This window comes from Aethalodelphis obliquidens, unplaced genomic scaffold, assembly GCF_003676395.1.
Source record: "Aethalodelphis obliquidens isolate GAN/ISIS:26980383/991018 unplaced genomic scaffold, ASM367639v1 scaffold5, whole genome shotgun sequence".
Lineage (NCBI taxonomy): Eukaryota > Metazoa > Chordata > Mammalia > Artiodactyla > Delphinidae > Aethalodelphis > Aethalodelphis obliquidens.
The window spans coordinates 72,677,963-72,701,228 of record NW_020837949.1 but is presented as its reverse complement, the minus strand read 5'-3'; the positions used below and the strand labels follow the sequence as shown (position 1 = coordinate 72,701,228).

At 38.1% G+C, this 23,266-nt stretch overlaps 1 protein-coding gene across 1 annotated transcript in view; it reads right to left on the bottom strand.

Moving 5' to 3' along the window:
- Nucleotides 1-3,566: 3,566 nt before the first annotated feature.
- Nucleotides 3,567-23,266, bottom strand: part of ABCB5 (ATP binding cassette subfamily B member 5) — a 113,979-nt gene continuing 94,279 nt past the window's right edge. Inside the window, 5 exon segments of the mRNA XM_027101338.1 lie at nt 3,567-3,764; nt 5,427-5,573; nt 10,984-11,190; nt 13,005-13,202; nt 16,171-16,327. Coding sequence (XP_026957139.1) covers nt 3,567-3,764; nt 5,427-5,573; nt 10,984-11,190; nt 13,005-13,202; nt 16,171-16,327 — 907 coding nt within the window.

Sequence of the window (23,266 nt, the reverse complement as noted above, 5' to 3'; positions counted from 1 at the left end):
TAGCCCTCTGGGAATAAGAGCTCAAATTAGAACAGTGAATACACAGGTGGACACTAACAGGAAATATTTTCATATAATAGGTCATATGCAAAGCACGCTATACATAGGATGAAACTGACACATTGAGTAGGCTAAAAACCAGGTTATTAGCTATGACCTAAGTTGACTTAACATAAAAACACACCACAGCTTGTTTTAAGGAATGATAAGATATAAGGTAGGTTGGTTGGGCTAGTTATAAAAGAGGTGTGACATAGTGGCTTATTTCTTTTTGTTAATATCTGTGCCTTATCCTTGCTACATTGGTTCAGTTTCACTGGTACCCTCATTGGTGTTTCAATTATTTTAAGACTCAGTGAACAGCCCTCCTTTCCAGGAAGGAAAGGTGGTGCAAAGGACAATATGTGGCGATGGCTGAGAGCTACTACAACATACTAACATTTAAAGGATGACTCCGATGGATCCTGACCTCCCTGGTCTGCTGCCTTCACTATATTTAGGGCTTTCCAGGCCAGGTATTTAGAGGTTCTCCTGTACCCACCCCACTGCCCACCTTCCCCTGCTCACACCACCCCCCCTCCACTGGTGCTTCCTTTTTGTCTCCTGTAACATATCCAAGCCCAAAGGTCAAGTAGAAGCAGAGGGCAAGAGTGCTTGGACAAGTTTGGACTGAGGTCAGCCTAAATGAGTATTAGGCTATGAATCATGACGGCAGAAGTCAGTGTTTTCCTGAGACCAGGAAGTCCTCAAGACTAGTGAATGCCTAGTAAGATAGATAGGAGTCTTGTGGGAAGTTAGGCCCACAAGGATCTAAAAGGGATTTGGCAGGGTACACTCAAGTGCCAAATTATTTCAAAATTAAATAAATTAAACCAACTCAATCACTATGATAAAAGACCATAATTAATTAAATTAAAATTGAAGTTAGTTAAAGTAAAATTAAAATTGCGTGTGAGTGGAAAGAAAACATTTTTATGGACTTAGGCTAGCCTAGAATAAAAGCTAACCATCCAATGGGTCACCAGTGATGGATAATACCCGTGACAAAGGGATGGCAATATGTGACTGTTGAAGCAAAAACCATTTGCAGCTCACCAGCTCATCCTTTCAGTAAAATGTAAGCCTCATTTCTGTATCAATAAAGCATACCTGCTATGAGAGACGTCCTTCTGAGCTGAGTCACCTAGTATTTATTTAATATCTACAATATCTAAGGCACTATAAGAAGATAATGCTGAATCAGCTAAATGTGCTGATTTGGTGCCCTGAATAATGCAGCATTCATTACTTACAGCCCTTACGTAAATATCAAGTTGGGAACTATAAACCTAAACATATTATTATTTAATAATTAATTTATAAGAGCTTTAAGGAGTGATTTAAAATTTAAAACCTAGACTTAAATCTGCTAAAGTACCTTTTCATTTCATTTTTTTTAAGATAAAAATCTCAGTTCCTAACTTAGCTTCTTTTCCAGTTATAGAATACCCCGATTTAAGAAAAAGTATACGGATTAAAAAGTCAGACTTACAAAACTGATAAGGTATGTGCAAATGGTAGTTCATTTTGAAAAAATTTCTACAAGTATTCCTAAAATCCTGACCTCACTGAAGTAATTCCATAGCTGGCTGGAATAATTTTGGGGATGGGGTGCCTTGGTTCTATTAAAACTAGTGTTTTAAATAAAATGATATATTTTAAAACCATTTTAAGAACAGTACAGCAACTTTAAACTTTTAAACTGCGGCAGTCCCTAAAAGCAGCTGGTCTCTACTTATTTTCTGCCTTCATCAGCTGATAACCCCACAGATCCTTGTAGACTCTCTGGGACCCTAATTCTCAGCATGGTTGCTTGTTCCCATGAAGGCAGTGACTTTAAGAGAATGCTGATGTGGAGCATCCTTTAAAATCTTTTGAAATAAAAATGCAAATAAAAAATTAGACAGGGCTATTAATTAGAAAGGAAAGTGTTTCTCTGACATCTGTAGGTATGACGGTAGGATTGCTATGGATAGGCTCAAGGGGAAAGTAGGCATTGCAGGTATTTGCTAATCTAGGAGGCATTACAGACTTGGGCCTGGGCTGCTCCTGTTCTGAGGAATTAAGCATATCCATATCATATTGCCCTTTCCCTCCTTCCCATCCTACTCTGGAAAGAGAAAACACCAAGGGCTCTATATCCACACATAGCAAAGGGGCCACAGGCTTTCAGTGCCAATGCTTTTAAACAATAATCTGGTTCTCAATCCCCTAAGCCTATTTTTATTTTGCATTTTCTAAAAAGTGGCATAAGACAAAAATGGTTTTAATTTTTTTCACAAGATTTCAGATTACTGGCAGAGGGTACTTTAGAGAGGCTGGCTGTAAGTATCACTGTAAATGGAAGAAAATACAATTAAGGATGGAGATAAATCATTAGATGAAATGACATATTTAAGTAAATGGAAAACATGATTCAGTTTACCAATATTGTTATTTACACAGAATTTTAAAATCATACATATATTACATAAAATACATATAAAGTTTAAACAAATTACTTGATTGAATAATAATAGAGAAAGGCATTTAAAAATTTTCACCCGTAATAAACGTAGCTCTTATTTTAAGTAACTAAGTGTTCATACATGGGTAAGCTTGTGACTTATTCTGCCTAACCGAAAGCTTGGAATAATGGAATCTTCAGAATGGATCATGTAAGGCATTTCACTTACTGAAGTGGAAGATAACTACTTAATTCTGCCAGAAATTTTACACTGTAATCCTATCCCCCTGACAAAGGAATATAATGGAATTTTGGGAAACAGTGGATATTCACTGAAAGAAGCATTGAGAGATATTATGAGAACGTCCTATGGTCTGGAGTGAAGGACTACCTCAAAGTACTCTAATTTGCTACAAAATTTGGGAAGTTCCAAATTAAAATCATTCTCCCTGCAATGCCACAGGCCCAACTACATCTTACTCTCTCTTTGCTAAAATCTTTTAATTTAGTTAACTGGGTAATTTTTCCCTCTGGGAATATATTCCCAATTTCATAGTGGAAGTTTAAAGGAAAATATTCACTTTGCAGCAAATTGCTTTATAAGCAAATGTGCTTTTTATAAAGTGAAGGATACAGGGATTATTTCACTTAAATGAATTTAGTAATTTTTGTTTCCTTTTAAAAATCTGAAGGGGGGCTTCCCTGGTGGCGCAGTTGTTGCGAGTCCGCCTGCCGAGGCAAGGGACACCGGTTCGTGCCCCGGTCCGGGAGGATCCCACATGCCGCGGAACGGCTGGGTCCGTGAGCCATGGCCGCGGGGCCTGCGCGTCCGGAGACTGTGCTCCGCAGCGGGAGAGGCCACAACATTGAGAGGCCCGCGTACCGCAAAAAAAAAAAAAAAAAAATCTGAAGGGAAGATGGTGTGTAAACAGAACATGTCTGTACTTGAATAGCATGATTCTATTGATACATGCAGTAAAGGAGATCAAAGCATGCCAAATAATTATTAAGTAATTCCTAATTCCTACTAATTATTCTTTGCATTACACAAAGATCAAAATATGGGTTAACTCCAACAGCATCACTGCACTGACTGTGCATTTACTAATTTAAAATGTATGTCTCGATTTCTCAGGAGCTCTTGATGAGTTCCTTGTTCCTTTATTTTTCCACTGTGCAGAACCACTATCAGATCTGCATTCTGTATCGTGGAGAGTCTGTGAGCCACAACTAGGCATGTCCTCCCCTTACTGGCCTTATCAAGGGCATGCTGAACCACCTGGAAGAGAGAAGGACCTGTGATTGCTACCTTGGGTTAAATGCTAATAAACTTGCGCAAGTCAAATTAATTAAGGTAATCTAATAACATTCATTGTGTATTTGCTTATCTCCAAGGAAACTACCCTACTTTGTGAAATACCCTACTCAATAGAAATCTAGAAAAAGTAATTACAGACACATTAAGTAATACTTTTAATTTGAAGAGCTTTCATGACAATGAATAAAAATTAGGTGGTTATTTGTGTGTAAGTAAGTGGTTCCAAAGTCAAAGCCGGAAAGTAGTATTTCCATACCCAAGTGGAATTGTCTAATTTACTTACTTCGTTTCTTCTCACAGTTTTATTTTTTTATTTGTTTGTGTTGGGTTTTTTTTTCTTTTTTTTTTAATATTTAGTTGTAAAACTGTCCTGGCTAAAACAGCATCTCAGCTACAATGAGGTTATAATGCTATATAAGAAGAAATGAGGGAATTCCCTGGTGGTCCAGTGGTTAGGACTCTGCACTTCCACTGCAGGGGGCATGGGTTCAGTCCCTGGTTGGGGAACTAAGATCCTGCATGCCATGAAGCACGGCCAAAAAACAAACAACGACAAGAAAGAAATGAAAGTGGAGGGTGAAAACCAATATTTGCTGAGTATATAAAATATTCCAATGATGGATATTTCATTTAAATTCTTTCAGTAACTCTGTGAGGATTATTTTCATTTCCCTGATAAGTAAACCAAGATTTGAAAAGTCCAGGTCCCTGGACCTAGGCCACACTGCTAGTAACTGATGAATCCAGGATTACAGCCCAAATATGTCTGGTTCCAAAAGTCCCATTTTTTTCTTTCATAACACACTGTTTCCTTGGAAATAAAGAATGATAATCATCTACAAATAGCAATTGTGTGGTGATTAATCACATGGGATCTTAGGTCAGACACCATCTATTAAAATTTAGGGAAGTTTCTTAACTTTTCTAAGCCTTAGTGTGCTGATCTGTAAAATGAGCATAAAATAAGCTAATTCATCAAGTTGTTGTGAGGATTGAGATAGTAGTATATAATAAGCACTTGATAAATATGAAAGATTATAATTCATTCAACCAACATTCATTTAACAAATAAGAACATGCTATATGCAAGAACTATTAGGGGACAAGGACATAGTAAAATTAAACATCTGAAGCACCTTGCAGTGTAGGTTTATTGTTACATGTCTGTTCGCCCCCTTGTTTCCTTCTCAAACAGAGCTAATAGTCTATAGAAGGTAGAGTAGCAGGCTCCAACATTGCAGGGTAGATCACTCTTTTATATATGTAGATTGCCTTATTATTTTGTTTGGTATCATTAAAATAATAATAAAACAGGAAAGTAATTTTCATTGGGCTTTTTCCTTGAGTGGAGAAACATTTCAAGAATTGGGTCCCTTTTGATAATGAGACCAATTCAAATGAGAAAACCTTTCTAAAACATGAGATGCCCTGTGTCCCAACTCTCTCCCACCTCCCCACCAGCCTCTAACCTTTTTATAAAGGCCAAAACTTTAATTACAACTGGTGACCCTATGACTACAATTCTCTCCAGGCCTTTCTTCCCCAAACTGAGCTTCATTTCTTCCACAATACTCCACTCTCATACTTCATATTACATCCTGAGATGAAAGAAGAGGCTGTTACCTTTTCACTCTCATTATCAAGGGCTGAAGTGGCCTCATCCAACAACAAAATTTTTGGTTTTCGGAGAAGAGCCCTTGCAATAGCTAGTCTTTGTTTCTGGCCACCAGAAAGCTGTGTTCCTTTCAGTCCAACTTGTGTGTTGTATTTCTATTACAGGAACGTGTAATTAAGAAAGCAAGGCTTGGTTATTTAAATTAACATGGCGACTGTGGGCGAGAGCCATCTAAATATTTCAAATTTTGCTACTCTCTAAAATTTGTGTCCCAACAAGTACTAAAATCTATTCTTGGGCTTTGTTGCTAATAAATGCTAAACCAGCAGTAAACACTACCATCTCATTTACATATCTAATCTGATCACAAACAGTAGACCTTTGCCATTGTGCTTCTACAAAGGAATTGTTCAAATTAAAGCATAAGAAAAAAAATTATTAGGGAAAAAAAGTTCCCAGTAAGCACAAATCTTTCCCCATTAAGTTAAATTGTCTTCTGTTTTCAGATCAAAATGATTTAAAGTATCATTTTAAAGGAAATCATTGGGTTCTGTAACTTTGACTTTCACCAACCCTCTATGGGCACATCTCTCCAGATGCCATGATGCCCTTCTCAGAGGTCCAGGTATCATCCTAGCAGTAAGTTAGGCTGACATCTTGAGACAGTCCATTCACCTTTTCAGGCCATGATAGTGACATTTAGCACTTCACAATGTTTCTACACTCTCCTACATACTAATGACCCCTTTTTCAGTATTACCCTCCATGGAAGGGTAAAGGAAGTTTTTCACTTATCCTGAAGCCATCCTAAATCACAATGGATCAGCAAGCAGGCTCCCACTTGCTTTCTAGGTTGTCCTGTTAACTCTGCTTCCCTCCAAGGTTTCACACTGCTTTCTAGTAGCCCTTGCCAGTTGTCTGAGAAATACATGCCATTGGTACCCCGACAAGGATGTGTGGATGGATGAGCTCCACTGGGAAAGTGAGTCCAAGTGTACAGCCTTCTAAAGGTGGATCCTTTAAAGGTAGCAGCATTATAGAGAAGATGCAGCACATGACTGATGTGCTATTTATCTTAGTGCCCTGGAGAAGCCTGATTCAATTGCTTTCCCTCCATACCTGGCTGCCTTTAGGAGGTGCCTTTCCAGCAGAGTGGGTTTCCAGAGAGCCTATGATATAACTTTATAACAAATGTGTCTGCTTCATGTCAAAGTTCATTTTTCAACTTAAAATGCTCAGTTGCTTACTTTATATCAAACAATGGGTATCTGAATTACTAACGCCCAGTAAAAGCATCCTTTCTGAAGTGAATGCTCTACGAAGAAAACAGACTTTAGCTAGCTCCTCTGTGATTTTTATCTGGGACTGCTAGCACGCTGGGTCTCTTCCTCCTAAAATGCATTTTATTAAAATTGGAATCATAGGGCAACAGATAATCAGGTAAAACTCTGTAGTTCATTTCCACACACTGCAAAGTTCCCATCTCATTAGAGAATTCAATCTTAACCCAAAAATTGAGAGAGGATTGGGTGGGAATGATAATGGGCTTGTAGCTCTTTCTGCCAGTCCAGCTTAAATTGTATGTGGATTCCTCTATTATAGCTGAAGAAGATACAATACTAGCTTAGAAATCACTTTGCATCTCTTGGCCTTCTCTGGCTTGCAGGGAGATGTAAGTCTCAAGAATGAATTGGTTGAAAATACAGTTCAGATGTTTTTGCCCATCATTAAGCAGAACAGATTATAAATGTGACTATACACGTTGTCTCAATAGCAACCCCAAAACATTTTCAGACACTTAAACTGAAGGTTTTTGTTTGTTTTTAAAGAAGAACTATAGGATTTCATTCCTTCCTGTTTAAACTGAAAAGCTAAATTTTCTGGCAAACATTGGGATAGTGAGTGCCCTGAAATCACCTGTTTTATGAGACACTGAAGGGGCAATGGCTGTTCAATGTGAACCTGGGTCTAAATACCAGTTGGATCCTGGAGGGAACATCAGAAAGAGTCTAGTCCTAAACCAACTGCATTCTGGAGATCCCTGCAGGCCCTGGAAAGGAGTTTCAGTGTGGTTCCAGTGGGAGACATCATGTGGCTTGACTGAGAGCTGCCACCCTGTGAAATTGTGGCCGCTAGGGGACATCTACACCTGCTGTGTTTCTCCGAGGATCCTCAAGACCAAGTCAGTGTTATGCCAACTCGTCTTCCAGGCTGATATTTCCAAATGCCTGCAGGTTATCTCCATGGCACATACCACAGATGTGTTACCCTTAGCATGCTCTGAGTTGATGCTCTGCTATTCACCCTCCTGCCTTGAACTGCCAGATAGGTCCATAATCCTTTATCTGAAACCCACAGGGCTATATTTGTTTAAGAAGTCTATTTTTTTTTTTACTTTAGAAGAAAATATACTGTAAATTGTACATACTATATATTATTTATATTTACTATGTGATATATATTATTTAACACCCCCAGAAAGGGCTGGGTAGCAACCAGTAATCAAATATATGAATATTTCTGTAGAAATATTTGACAATTCATTCTAAGTAGGACTAATAAAGATTTCATAAAGCCTCACATCATTTTGGCCACCCAACAAATTGACATCAAACACATGGTCTTTGTGTGTGGAGGGGAGAGGAGGGCATGGAGTTTAAGAACTTTTGGAAATTGGAACTGGGGGAAAGAAAATGCGGACCTGAATTTCTCTCATCTAGACTGTTGTAATGTACCAGGACTTGCCCCTTTCATGCAGTGTATGCCATTGCCACAGAGACCACAGAGCCTCTTGAATGAGCAAACAAAAGGCTGAGCTGCAAATGCAATTATTTTCTTTAAAAATTTGATCATGTCAGTTCTCTGCCTAAAAATGTCTAGCAGTTTCCCATTTCCAAACGTAGCCTGGTAAATCAGAACCTTCGCATTTAGTCCATGTGCATATTTTGTTTGGCTTCTTCTTCTCAATTCCCCAGTTTATGCTTTATGCTCAGAATTTTAAATTTATTTTCCCCAAAATACCTAAAACCCTTTCACATATATGTGTTTCTTCATGAGCTTATTCTGCCTCCTAAGAATGGTGTTGTCCCCTCTCTGCCTAGTGAACTACTCATTCTTCAAAACCCAGTTCAAAGCAACATCCTCTGTGTGGTTGTCTCTGAGCTCCAGTGACACCATCGAGAACATGAAGGCCAAGATCGAGGATAAAGAAGGCATCCCCCCTGATCAGCAGAGGCTCATCTTTGCAGGCAAACAGCTGGAAGATGGCCGCACTCCTTCTGATTACAGCATCCAGAAAGAGTCGACCCTGCACCTGGTCCTCCGTCTGAGGGGTGGCTGTTAATTATTCAGTCTTGCATTCATAATGCCCAATGATGGCATCACTCTGCACTCTAGCCATTTGCCCCAATTTAAGATTAGAAGTTACCAGTTTTAGTAATAGCTGAACCTGTTCAAAATGTTAATAAAGGTTTTTTTGCATGGTTAAAAAAAAAAAAAGGAGACTTTGTCATTCCTTCTTCTGTACTCTCACCATATGCTCTGTGTGTTTTTATTCCAGCAAGCTGCCCAGTGTATTATGTACTTTCTTGCTCACTTTCTACAGACAACCTTAAGGTAAGTCCTGACAATCACTTTTATGACATCTTTTACATCCTTTTCCTTGTTTTACTTCACTTTATAATTATTAATTCAGGCCTTCATAACTTAACCCTGGAAATAGCTCCTAAGTGATCTCCCAAATTCCCTATCTTCTCTTCACTCCAAATGGTCATTTTCATTGCTGCTAGACTAGTAGTTCCACTGTCCTATTCCAGAATGATATTTTGGCACCAGATTTCTCTATGGTTGTATATATTTTAGGGGTAACAGTGATATGAAGGTAAACTAAAGTTAAAAACACTGAGAAACAAGCTATTCTTTCTTTTGGAAATAACATCATCTTGATTCTCAAAGTTTATTGTAAAAAGGACACTGAATCTCTGCAGTATGTAGTTTTGGGTAAATCTGAGAAATAGTACAACGAAAAGAATGAAAGATAATAAGCAATTTAAGGACAAAAGTCAAATGGTACAAATATAAAATGGATAGCATTTTACCATGTATAAATTAAAGAAAAAAACCTATCAGGAGTATGTGGATAATAATCTGACCCTGACTCAATAACGCAATGAATGCCTTAGTAAAAAAAGGGAAAGACATAGGGTCACAATATTGATAAAAATATGTTACTCCTTCTATTATAGGTAGTAATGAAGAACCTTACTGGAGTTAGGGAAATTGTATTAAAGGCCCATTTATAGTTAGAGGCATCAATTAGTGTGGACAGGAGATGGTGAGGGAAGATCTAGTAGTATAAAAGAAAGTATGGTGACCAGTATCCTCCCCCAAAGAACAGGGCACTAGATTAGTTGTTTGATATAATGCTTACTAAACTTTGGCATTTCCTTTTAAAGTGAGCTAGAAAATCACATTATAAAAGTTGTTTCCAATCAAAAGTAGGTATCTATATTGTTATTTTATCTATGTGTATATGTAGGTTTAAACAGATATTGCAAGAATTTTAAGCTGCAGTTACAGTGTCTCTATGCACTACTTCTGGATTTGTATCAATGCTTGCTATGCTAAAGGCTTCTCTACAGTTAGCCAAGATTTTTAACTTTTCTGAGATTTTGTGTCAGCCGTCACAGCCAATACAGAGAAGTCACAAAGATGGCAGGCATTTACTTAACATTTGAGTGGGAAAAGGAGGCCCTAAACAAGTCAATAAGCACCAGGGTAATTTTAGACTGCGATGAGTGCCCTGAAGACTATGTGATAGGCTGTAAGGGCTGGTGGGGACTCTTTCAAATAAGGTGGCCAAGGAAGGCCTCTGCAAGAGTGACATCTGAAAGATCTTGAAAGTTAAGGAGCTGCCTCTTCAAAGAGCCAGAGGAAGGGAGGCCCCAGCTGAAGAAATGGCAAATGTAAATGTCCTGTGGTAGGGAAGAACTTGGCCAACTGATGAGACAGAAAGAAGCCAGTGTTGCTGGAGCAGAGGGAGCACATGATGTGCAAGGCGCTGGAGAGGCAAGCAGGGCCAGATCATCGAAGGCCTTGCCAGCCACATAAGGAGTTTTGACTTCATTCTTCGTGCAAAGGGATGCCATTAGGAGGTTTTAAGCAGGGAGGGGTATGATTTACTTTATGTTTTTAAAAGATCCTTCCAGTTGCTGTGAGGAAGAATTAGAAAGGGGCAAGACTGGAAGCAGGAAAATAGATTAAGAGGCTACTAAGGTTGTCCAGAGGGGGATGATGGTGATGTAGACATGGCAGAGTATAAATGAATAGAAGGTGTAGAATCAAAATATGAAAATTAATTCCGTGAATATTAATACAGTTTGGTCTTGGAAAAAATAGTCACACAAAAATCTCAAATTTTGCTTTTTATATCTAACTTTACATTAGATGCTAGCAATAACTAAATTGTATAATCCATGGAGCACATAAAAATAACCACTTAGGCCCAATAAAATACTTGGGCTTACTTGACAGCTTTGTAGTTCAAGATTTCAGACATTTTCTTACCTCAGGGAGACTCTCAATAAAAGAGTGGATATTCGCTGCATTTGCTACTTCTTTTATCTCATTCAATGGCACGACATGGCTGTTATCACCATAGGCAATGTTCTCAGCAATGCTACAGTTGAATAGCACAGGCTCTTGAGAAACGATTGCTATTTGGGAACGGAGCCACTGTACGTTCAATTCCTTTGCATCCACACCATCAAAGAGCTGCCAGAAGCAGAACGGAAAATGGTATGTGAAGATCCAACAACTGTATCATGTTACAGTTCACTGTATTCAAACATATACAAATCATAACAAGAAGGTTAGGAATTCAAGCTGTTTCATAGTATAATGTTACCCAAGGAAGGTTCATAAATCATATGTTGTATAGAAGCAGACAGCATATAACTGACTAAAGTACCGACTCCTAAACTTACTTGACATTTCTAGGAATGGCTATATATTCTAGAGACCTGCTCAGAGTCTAGGATAAACGTCTGGTGCTCTGTACTGAAGTCAGATGAAAAAATACCAACCTCCACTGCAACAGGACCCCACTTTATTAAAGCCTGGTGAGAGAGTAGGTGCAGAATGATACAGTAGTCCACATGCAGAAATAAGTCATTTTGTACAAAGCCATGTTTATTCACATGGACGTATAACAAAATTCAAGTGACATTTGATGAGCATACCTATTATGTGATGGGGACTCTTCAGACACTGGGGAAACAGTAATAAACAAGACAAAGCTCTTACCCTCCTGTAGCTTGTATTCTGGTGGAGAGAGGCAGGCAATAAGCACAGAAACAACTCAATAACATCAGATAAAGAAAGTGTCATGAAGACAAGATAATGGGATAGAGGGTGACTAAGGGTGTGGTGAGGATTTGGGAAGGGGGCGACGGGATGCATTATATTCTATCTAAGGAAGTAGCATTTAGAATGAGACATGAATGATGAGAAGACATTGGCAAAGAAGTTAGAGTAAGAACATTCGAAGCAGGGGAATAGCAAGAACAAAGGTCCACAGTGTGTTTAAAGGACATAAAGAAGCCAGTGAGACTGACACACAGTGCATAATGAGCTAGGAGGGATAGGAGAGGACTTTGGAGAGAGAGGCAGGGGCCAGATCATGAACGACCTTGATTTGATGGTATGGACTCTGGTTTATTGTAACTGTGGTGGGAACTCATTGGAAAGTTTAAAGGAGGGAGTGTGCTATGCTATGTGCAAATAGGTGAATGTCGCCTGATTTTCATACTCCTTGTTAACTCATTGTTTTCTCTTGTAACAAGGCAGCCATTTTGGACTGTTCCATTTTTCAAAGAGTCTTTGAGACTCTGATGGGGAAAAGACTGTAAATTGCAGCAGAAGGATGACTAACATGACAATTTTTGACTTTTATGGACTTATGGTTTTTTGTGGTGGTAGGAGAAGGCAGAACAGGAAATTGTCTTTGTGTGTGTGTAATTTGGTGGTGGTTGTGGGGAGAGAATAATTGAAAATCTGAATACAAGTTAAAGTAAGAAAAGTGCCAGGTGAGAAAAACAGTCCTTGGAGTTCAAAGGAGGGAGAGGTTGCATTTTTTTGAGATCAGGATGCAGAACTTAACGGAGCTGATTCAAAGAAGCTCTAATCATGTCTAAGGTTTTGAGAGTTGGGAGGTGGAGATGGCCAGAGTGAATAGTCGGAAGCCTGAACCAGGGAGGCAGAAGAGAGTGACAAAAGAGCCCAGATGTTGATATTACACCCATCTTCCAACACCTGTATTCTAAGAGAATTCCATGGCTTATAAGATCAAAATTTCTGCTCTATAATGGTTGAAGAATCTTTGGAGCTTTGATCTTAGCCTCAAAGTCCTATCCATCATTTCTTTTATTGGTTTGCTTATCCTCTTAGTTAAGGCATAGAGTTTTTTTTTTTTTTTACCTACTGCACTGTTTGCCCTCCCCAAATCAGCGAGGATGCTTAAGCCCAAGGGAATGTTTAAGAATAGCCCCACTAACCCCCAGATAAGTTGTATTTGAATTCAGTCTTACCACTTGTCCTTTCACTGGGTCATAAAATCTCTGTAGAAGTTGGACAGAAGTGCTTTTCCCACAGCCACTGCTCCCAACAAATGCTACAGTCTTCCCTTTCTCAATGCTGAGGGATAAACTGTGAAGGATTAGAACATCTGGGCGGCATGGATAGAAGAAAGAGACTTTTCGGAACTCTATATTCCCTTCACATGTGTCCTGTGAAAGAAAGTTGGCAGTGTTTAGAGGATGACTTAGAAAGGCTGTAACAAATTATAGCACATTGGCTGAGTGCTTTCTGAAAATTGTGCATGTTTCCACAACCATTTTAATTTTATTATTTTTTAAATAAATTTATTTATTTTTGGCTGCATTGGGTCTTTGTTGCTGCGCACGGGCTTTCTCTAGTTGCGGCGAGGTGGGGCTGCTCTTAGTTGCGGTGTGCAGGCTTCTCATTGTGGTGGCGTTTCTTGTTGCGGGCCCTAGAGTGAGCGGGCTTCAGTAGTTGTGGTACATGGACTCAGTAGTTGTGGCTCGAGGGGATCTAGAGCAGAGGCTCAGTAGTTGCTGCGCACGGGCTTAGTTGCTCCGCGGCATCTGGGATCTTCCCGGACCAGGGCTCGAACCCGTGTCTCCTGCATTGGCAGGAGGATTCTTAACCACTGCGCCACCAGGGAAGTCCAACCATTTTAATTTTAAACATCGTATTCCTTTCTATAGAGTTGCTGACTGCATATTTGTTTCTGTCACTTCTGTTGAGATTTTTATATCTGCAGTTCTTGTCTTCACTACGGGACTTCACCAAGTTCCTAAAATCACTAGTTTCCTTTGGCTTCAGTACCCAGTCACAGTGCAATCTGTAAATTAGCTGTTTGACCAGCTGCTCTAAATAAATACATTTTTGAAAAATTAGTTTGTGCTTTATAGACATTTATTGCTTAATTCAGCATAGCTGGGGTCCTCATCAACTGTACATATAAATGTTTTTCTTTTTGTTTTTTTTTTGCGGTACGCGGGCCTCTCACTGTTGTGGCCTCTCCCGTTGCGAGGCACAGGCTCCGGACGTGCAGGCTCAGCGGCCATGGCTCACGGGCCTAGCCACTCTGCGGCATGTGGGATCTTCCCGGACCGGGGCATGAACCCGTGCCCCCTGCATCGGCAGGCGGACTCTCAACCACTGCGCCACCAGGGAAGCCCCTATAAATGTTATTTTTGTAGGTTGGACCATGTTTTACAGTTAATATACATTATATTTTGAATTCAGATTTATGTTAATTGATCATTTTTTGGCAGTGACACTTGCCTAAAAGTTTATCTTTCTCTCTATGCTTCTTTCTCTTTAGTGGTTGGTAATTTGTAAACCAATACTTATGTACACCAGGGATGTTTATAAAAGACTTTCCAGAATGATCAGTAAATGATGATTAACTTTCCATTTATATATTTGGTTCATAAGATTTTAGCTTCTTTTGAACTTCATGTTTGCCCTCAATCAACTGCATTTTAAGTAGTCAGGTTTAATAGTCATGCTCAGCATATTCCACGCCCAGTATATAGGTAGGAGGCGGGGGTAGGTGGAGGGGAGGAGTACCAAAAACTGTTTGACAATGAAATTATTCTGTTGTCAAAGGAAAGAAATGTTAACATATGGTTAAGAGGTCTAGAATTAGAAAAAATATATCCTGGAAGGATATATGCCAAAATATTAAGTTATAGTAGTAGCTTATTTTAAGCTTATTCAATGCTTTTTGTTTTGCCCACTACAACACATGAATATTATTTGTGAAAAAAAAGTTTTTAAAATAACCTCAGGATACTGCAGAATAATGAGAGTGCAATTATTTCTGTGTATGCTCTGGTGCCTTTTGGAAAGGCATAGAGAGATGTTCTAAATTTCTAGACTTAATACGTTTAAAAATTTATTCCTACTATTTTAAACATTTTGTTATGGAATATTTCAAACTTCTATAAAAGTAGAGAGAATAATATGTAACAGACTGCTATATGCCTATCTCCCAGCTTCAATAACTATCAATATTTGCCAATTTTGTTTTATCAGACTTTAACTTTTTTAAAGCATAGGGACTGATATTTATAAGTATTCATATATTAAATAAAATAAAGATTAAATAACAATTTTGTAGGCTTTATAAGGAACATTTCCACATTCTATGTCTTGTATACAGTTCTATGAGGACATTTATCAATGAGATGCTCAATCCCTCTATTGTAATGTTTAGAAAGAAATGAGTAGTAATATTATTAAATATCTAAATTCTAAGATTAAAAAAGTTTCCTACATACTTTACTTTCCAAAAGACAAGTATAAAATCTTATTTTGACAATAATGTATCTTAGAATATTCTATTTTGAGAATTTCATGATCTTTTTGTTTCTAACAACCAGGATTCCTTTTAATAATTATGAAGTTCTAGTGATAATGTACTATTTTAAGCTATCGTACATATAAATCTACTGTTAAAATTCTAGAGGGAAATACTTTTAAATGAAAATTTTCTTTTAAGTATATACCTAATAGCTATTCTTTTAAATTTAAAATGTCTAGAAAAATTGAATATATGTTTAATGTATAAGACTACTACTGAGAGGCTTATTTTGAAATTATACAATCTTCCTATTGCTTCCCTTTTAATATTCACAGTCTTTTAGAGTTTGTGACTAAATATGTGCATGTGTTTTAATATTTAATAATTTAATAAATATAGTTCCCTTTTTCTCTCTTTCGTTTGCAGATATATTTCCCATGAAAAATGGCATCTGAAGTTGCAGGGCACTATTTACTTTGCATATGTTACCAGAGGCAAAAAATGAATAAATCCTAATGCAAATCTTTATCCCAGACTAAAACTTTTGCAGTCTAAGTAAAATGAAATATATAAATCAATCATTTGTTCCAGAATATTCTCACGGCATCAGGCAAATAAATAAACCAGAAGCACATATTTTTAAATATAAAGTCTGTACATTTTAGTAACAGAGGTGAAAATTTGATTAAGACCCCCTTTCTCCCTTTGTAGCCGTAACAATTATTTATACAAGCTTTTAATTCTTTATAGCACTCTCTTTTGCAGTTATCAGATAATGCCTTCATTTAAGTCTCTATTTAGAGAGCATGCATATAGACAATTAATAATAAGTGGACATTTAAAATCAGAGTTGTGCTTACGGGTTTTTTCCATTCTTGACTATAGCTGTCTATAGTTGGTTTCTTTTCCAACAAAGCAAACAGATGTGCAGCCCCAGATTTGGCTCTCGAATATTCAGGTGCCAAAACAAGTGTTTCTCCAATGGCCATAGCTCCATATGCAACTGCAGTAAAAACTCTATCAAAATATAAAGCATTTGAATCTCAATTAGGTCTGTTTTCAAACAAGAGCTGTAAAAGCAAAGGAAAAATCAGGCACTGGAATATAATCTTTTGGCCCAGACAATACCATCAATGCTGAAGGCCTAACAATGGTATCTCTTTTGTAATTTTCTACCACATAGTGATCATCCCTTACCTTGTACACCAAAATAACCTTTGGAGCTCAGGTAATCTTAAAAATTTCTTTTCCAATTAGAAAGATAGCTCAAAGGCTCTAACTAATGAATATAAAACTTCTTAGCCTCCTTGATATAAGGCTCATCTGCTTGGAGATTTAACAGAGAATTCAACTAACAATAGGAAGAATGTGTCACCAGTAGTGAGATCTGAATTTACACAGTAGATATGAATGTTTTTTTTTCTTTTTTTGCATATAATGTAGTTAGAACAGATAACTGATGTCAGATGATTGGTTATCTGTCTGAAGTGCTACATGATTTAAAGAGAGCAAAGCATGGAGATTGTACTTTGTTAAGGTCCTCAAAACAATATCTGACTAAAATATACCTTAGCCAGGCTGGAAGAAGAGCTTTGATCTTTGGTCTGCTATAGATTATGATCTCAGTCTTAAAATATGTTAATTATAAAATGGTAAGTGTGCAAACGATGTTTGGAAGCACACAGATTGTTCACAGAAATGTGGCATATCATGTGGCCATGGTTAAATATTTTCCTCTCATTTCCTTTTTCATTTTAGCCATGAAAACATATTACTAGAATGAAAAATAATGCATCTCAGTGGCAGAGCTAAAGGTATAATTCCGTTTCACTGGCAATATTTAAACATTAGGCAGTAAAAAGACATCACAGAACCCAGTTGTTTGTTTGCTCTGCTAGATCACAGCAAGGTAAACACACTGGTCTCCTTGTGAATTTCTTCAGAGATGGGACCTACTAAGCGCTGGATTTTGATGCAATCTCTTCAGTGACACAGACCTCAGATCTTGAATCTTGTTGTCTTTACAAATGTCAAACACAGTATAAAATATAAAACCAGTTTACTGGGATGTGAGACGCTAAAATTTTGTAGCCACTAGTTCTGTGATGTCAAGGCAGTTTTAGTACTAATATTTAGTAAAATTATTTAGAGCTCAAAATGCCATTCAAAATACTTAATACTCAGCTATAAATATCAGAAGTGGTTATTGAATTTAGGTTACACATCAGAGGTTTTTTTTTTTTTTAATGCAAGGAAAAAAAAACAGGCTGAATCAGACTCCAGCCTCAGTCTGATCCAAGAGTCAGCAGGTAAGATGGGAAGAGAATTGGATTATGAGTCAGGAGACCTGGATTCTAGTCCCACAGGGATGGAGGCTTCTCAGAACAACTAAGAAAATACCATTTTCCTCTGATTTGAGATGTGCCAAAATATCTACCTGTCGTAAAATTTGTGTCATTAAAAGTCAATTTAATCATTTGGCATAAATGTACAAAGGCTGATGTCTTTGTTAGGTCTCCCATAAAATGAAATTTACTGAGAAGGGTAGAAGGGAGAACTTGTTTCTGTGAGAGGTAAATGATCCAAAGGATGCACAATAGAGCAAGAAGAAAAGTTTTAGTAGAGAAGGGAGAGTACCACCTAAAAGCCCTGATGCTGTCTTTATTGTGTATATGTTGAGGGGAGGCTAAGTGGGATGGGGGTTGACGTTGATGAGGATTACATTGAGGAACCTAACTTTGTGGTGATGGGACTATCTGGGGGTTGAGTCAGGGACATTAATCTCCTTTATACTTTTTCCCCAGGTGGGTTCTTTATAAAGAGGCCAAAGCTGGTCTGCTATAGAATCTGTCCTAACCTAGTCTGGCCCAATTAGCTAGAGTGAACTAAGTTGCATTTCACTTCCACTTAGAAAGTATTTATTGCACAATAACCAGTGCTCTAACTCCATGAGAGAGTTAAACCAGATCCTTCAAATTGGTCCAACCTCCTGGAGGCATCTGAGCCAAGAGCTTACTCCAGAGAAATGTTCAGGCCGACTTCCCATGCCAATGTTGGTCTTGGGAATTTCACCCATTTGGGATATACAAAGAGGAATGATTTGCTATAATGATGAATGTTTTAAAGTCACTAACAACACATTTGTCAAAGTATTAACCTATCATAAATGCTTATATAGCCCCTTCATGCCCAAATAAGATTACAAGAAACATTCCACCGTTCAGAAATGATTTTCACGTTGAAACAATTCTTGAACCATAAATATGTAAAGCAGGAATTAAAAAACCTAAAATTTAACTTCTACAACTTTCTTAATTTAAATTGTCCATGGAAGAAGAAATCTTATCTATAGTTTATCCTTATATGGATTTACACTGAGTTTATACTGCTTTACTGAATTTATAGCAAAAACCTCCAGGTTGGCTGGGGTTGAGGAAAGAGAATATTGAGCAGGAAGAGGTCTGGAGAGGGTTTTCACGTGCTAGGCTTCTTCTTTCCTAGTTTTATGGATTCTTCATGGGTTCATGGGGCCGTTGTCACTGCACCATTGCTACAATGATCCTTCCAAGCATTTTCAAGCAGTGGGGAAATCCCCTTGCCCATCATTGCTGCTGAAATAGAATTAGAATTTTTTTTTAAATAAATGTATTTATTTTATTTATTTATTTTTGGCTGCATTGGGTCTTCACTGCTGCGCGTGGGCTTTCTCTAGTTGCAGCGAGCAGGGGCTACTACTCTTCATTGTGGTATGCGGTCTTCTCATTGCTGTGGCTTCTCTTGTTGCGGAGCATGGGTTCTAGGCGTGCGGGCTTCATTAGTCGTGGCTCGCAGGCTCTAGAGCACAGGCTCAGTAGTTGCGGTACACGGGCTTATTAGTTCCTCCACGGCATGTGGGATCTTCCCGGACCAGGGCTCGAACCCGTGTCTCCTGCATTGGCAGGCGGATTCTTAACCACCACGCCACCAGAGAAGCCCGAATTAGAACTTTTAAAGGATCTTTTGGCTGGGAACAACGTAAAAAAGCATAGAAATGAATAATCCTAATTTTAATACAATTGATCCAAATAGAAATACCCAGCATAGTTACTGGTTCAGGTCTATTTGTCTCCCCTTAACTCTGCTCCCATATCCAGCTTGTATACCTTTGGTGACTTATTCTAAGAGGAAGTATACTGGGCAGTTCAGAGACTGGACTCTGAAGCCAGATCACTGGGACTACATCCAAACTCCATCATTTATTTGCTAGTTCTGTGACCCTGTGCATGTTCTTTGTGCTTCTGCTTCCTTACTGACAGTTGGAGATAACAAGACCATCTACATCTTATGGGGTTGTTGTGAGAATTAAATACATTAATAATATAAAGTGTTCAGTATAGAGCTCATTAAGTGTTTAAGTTATTGTTATTCCTCTCATAGAACTGAAAGTTAGTGGGACACTTTCTGTTGGAAAGTAAGTTCTCACATTTCTATGGATGTAGATTAGCATAGCAGGTCACACCACAACTTCTGAAGTCCCCACTCAGTAAGTTTCTTTTTTTTGATTGGAAGATAGAGTATCTTTCCTCACAGGGGTGGCCATTACAATTATTCCCATACTCATACTCTTTCCCCCTAACATCCATATAACAGTACAAAGATCCTTTTCTTTTCACCATAAATCCCTTTCTCAACAGAAGGGAGAGAGAAAATATACAACTTATATTTATTTGGTACTTTGGGTTTTACAGAATGTTTTTGTATACATGTTACCATTTGATCACCTAGGAGTAAGGCACACACATCACTTTTTAATAAATAAGGAGACTCTTTATCTCAGAGAAATAAGTAATTTGCCCAGAATCACATAGCTATGAAACTGTAGGACTGGTACTTGAACCTCCTTGTTAACTGTTTTCCCTTACACAGTGCTCCTTCTAGTGGAAAGCTGACCTGAACTGTCTCTCCCTGCATGTTGGGGTTTGTTACCACTTGTTTCCCATTTTAGAATCTTCAGAGGACCCTAGATAGCAAATCCCCCTTGATTTGTCTCCTTTAGATCCCTTCAATGGTTGATCCCTCTATCTGATCTCCTTATCTTTTCCTCCTAACCTCTGCATAATCTCTGGGGAGGAGCTGGCAGAAGCTGGGTGGCTGCCATGGCAATGAACACAAAGAAGACTTTCCTGTTTTCCTTGTTTTGGCTAACTAAGGTTGTTTTCCTAATTATGTTAACACAGTTCCACGGCTGCCTGGCCTACCAGAGCAAAGATGATGGTGGAGACCTAGCTTGCTTTCTATCCCTTTTTATTCCAAGGTGTTAACCTACTATTAATATTTACTGAAAACCCACCTATTGTTCTTTTGGCCAATAACCACATTAAATATTCAAAGTTCAATATGATTTCCTGTCAAGAACTGCATTTGGATTTTTGGAGGACTAGGCCACAACACATAAGCTGCTTGGCTCTCTGCTTATCAGGCAGTTTTCAAAGCTGTGGCTTTTATAATTACTGTACTGAAGGCTGTCATGACTTGATTCTTTCTTACCCATCTGCTCTACTTAGCTTCCTGCTAATATGCGTAGCAAAGAAGGAAGAAACAGAGAGAGGAAAGTTCTGACGTGGGAGTATGGAGAATAACAGAAACCTCTGCTGGAACACTAATGGTTTCTGGACTATACTGCAAAAGGCAAGTTAGCTAGAAACTAACCTAAAGGCACTAAAATTCAGATGGGAGAAAATAAACTTATGTTGTATTTCTCAAAGTCTGTACATTTAGACTGAAGTAAATCCAAAGTGTTGCTACGGCTAACAGAAGCAGAAGGGGAGATTTTTACTACACGTATGTGTATGAGAACGTAAGTAAGAGATTTTCTGAATGCCTATGCATTGGCTGCAAGGCAGCAGAGGGAAAATGTTACCACCTTTTAAAAAATGCTCATTTCAGAGAAACTTCTACAATAATAGAGATGGATGGAGACAGTTTCTACCATAAGAAATGTATGTTGCCTATTTTTTTAGAAGAAAAAGCTAAGGTTTTGGTTAAGTAGCTTTGCTGATAACGTAACTTTATGAGCACATCAAGGGATTCTGCTGTTAAAACTCCCGTTGTGCATCTCCTTCTATAAGGCACACTGTCATTTCTGAAAGAGAGACAGCTTATCCATCCTGGTAGCTATAAATCATGAAAATACATTCACATTTTATACAGTGAATAAAGCATCTTTATTTTATACAATAAACTAAAATATGACTTCCCCAGTTCTTATATAATTCTAGAAAAGTTTCTGGTAATGGCCAAAAGAAAACCCTGAGGTTTCAAGTAGCTGTGGAGAGCAGCCTGGAATTCAGTCCCTATGCTCATATTTTTTAAAGAGTGATCTTCAGGTCCTGTGCCTCAGAACAGTCTGGGATGTTTGGTAAAACGTAGTTTCCTGGCCCTACACCAGAGATCTACAGATCTCTGGGTTAGATCTGTAGGGTGAGCTCCAGGTATCTGCATGTTTAACCAGCTCCTCGATTGATGAGTTGGGAAACCATTGATTTAGAGAATGGCACAAAGTTCTTTTCATGTAAGGAGGGTTCTAGTAGGAGAGAGTTTTCTTTGTAAAATCTTCCATTCAATTAGCTGATTATATAGAAAGCTGTCTCTGTCCTTAGATTCTGGAAGGTACAGAGTCCTTTAGGCCAGGTGTAGTTTAGTGTGTCTAAAGGGACACTTGTGATATGTTTATGGTAGCTGGGGACCACTTTGGGTCTCTAAGAAAACTGAAGATTTTGCTATTGAAGACAAATCTCATCTGTTCACATTTTGCACAGCCCCATACCCATATTTCCCAGAGCCTCTCTTCTTTGTCCATACTATAAAAGTATGGGTATCCTTACTTTGTTTGTAGTCTGGTTGAATGAAGCTCAAATCAAAAATGATACTCGTGGTCCAAGCTCAGATAGCTCCTTGTTTCTTCCTTCCCTCAGGGCACTAGGAAATACCAGTGTGATTAATGTTCATTAATCGTTGCTCTCATGTTAACAGTCCTACATATGTTCTGACAGCTAAAATTCTTACGACTCCAGAAATGACCCTTTTCAATGAATTTAATGAAAAAAAAATTCAGGATGTGTGGTAGTCCAGCAGGAGGAGGAATTTTTGTATGGGGGCCTTTTGATTCTTCTATATTTTAGGGTCATAAACTAATATTAAGCAAGTTACTTGTTCCATTTGTGGTAAGAATCAGCCCAGCTCTGGATATTTAAATGTTTGGAAAACTACACAAGAATTTTTAAAAAAAACAATAATTTTATAGAAAGGTTCTATGAAAGTTTGTCACAGAATTAGTAATAATAATTAATAAAAATAAATGTCAACTAAGCAAAGCCCCTAGCATCTTGAGTCATGAACTTGAATCTGTGCTCTGCCACTTGCTGATTAACTGACTTTGGGCAAGTTAGGTAACTTCCTTGAGTGTTAATTTTCCCCATCTGTCAATGGGAATCACAGTATTTCACAGGGTAGTGGAGAAGATTAAGCAGAAAATGTATTACAAATCCTTAATACTAAGTAAGGACTCAATCACGTTTGGTGTTATAGTGATTATCATGTGAAACAGAATTGTTGGCAGCCTGGAGAGGCCCCATTCAAGAAATGTCCTGCCTGATGTCATTTGCAGGCATGATAGTGATTGCATGATTTTGAAGTTGTATCATTCTTTAACTAAGAAAATTCTTTGCTTAGTTTTAATCTAAACAAATCTCAGTATGGAGAAGTAGACTCCCAGCTACAAACATTCTACTTTTCTATAAATGGCTGTCTTTGACTTACACCCAGTCCTTATGCCAAAGCACTTGGATGTAGAAGGGAAGAAAAAGAGAAGAATCTGTAAAAAACAGGAGTGATGTGGAAAAGTTGAATCTGGGAATACGTTTCCAGGAATGACTGGACTGCTTAATTATGCACCACTCCAAGTCTCTCCCTTTATTT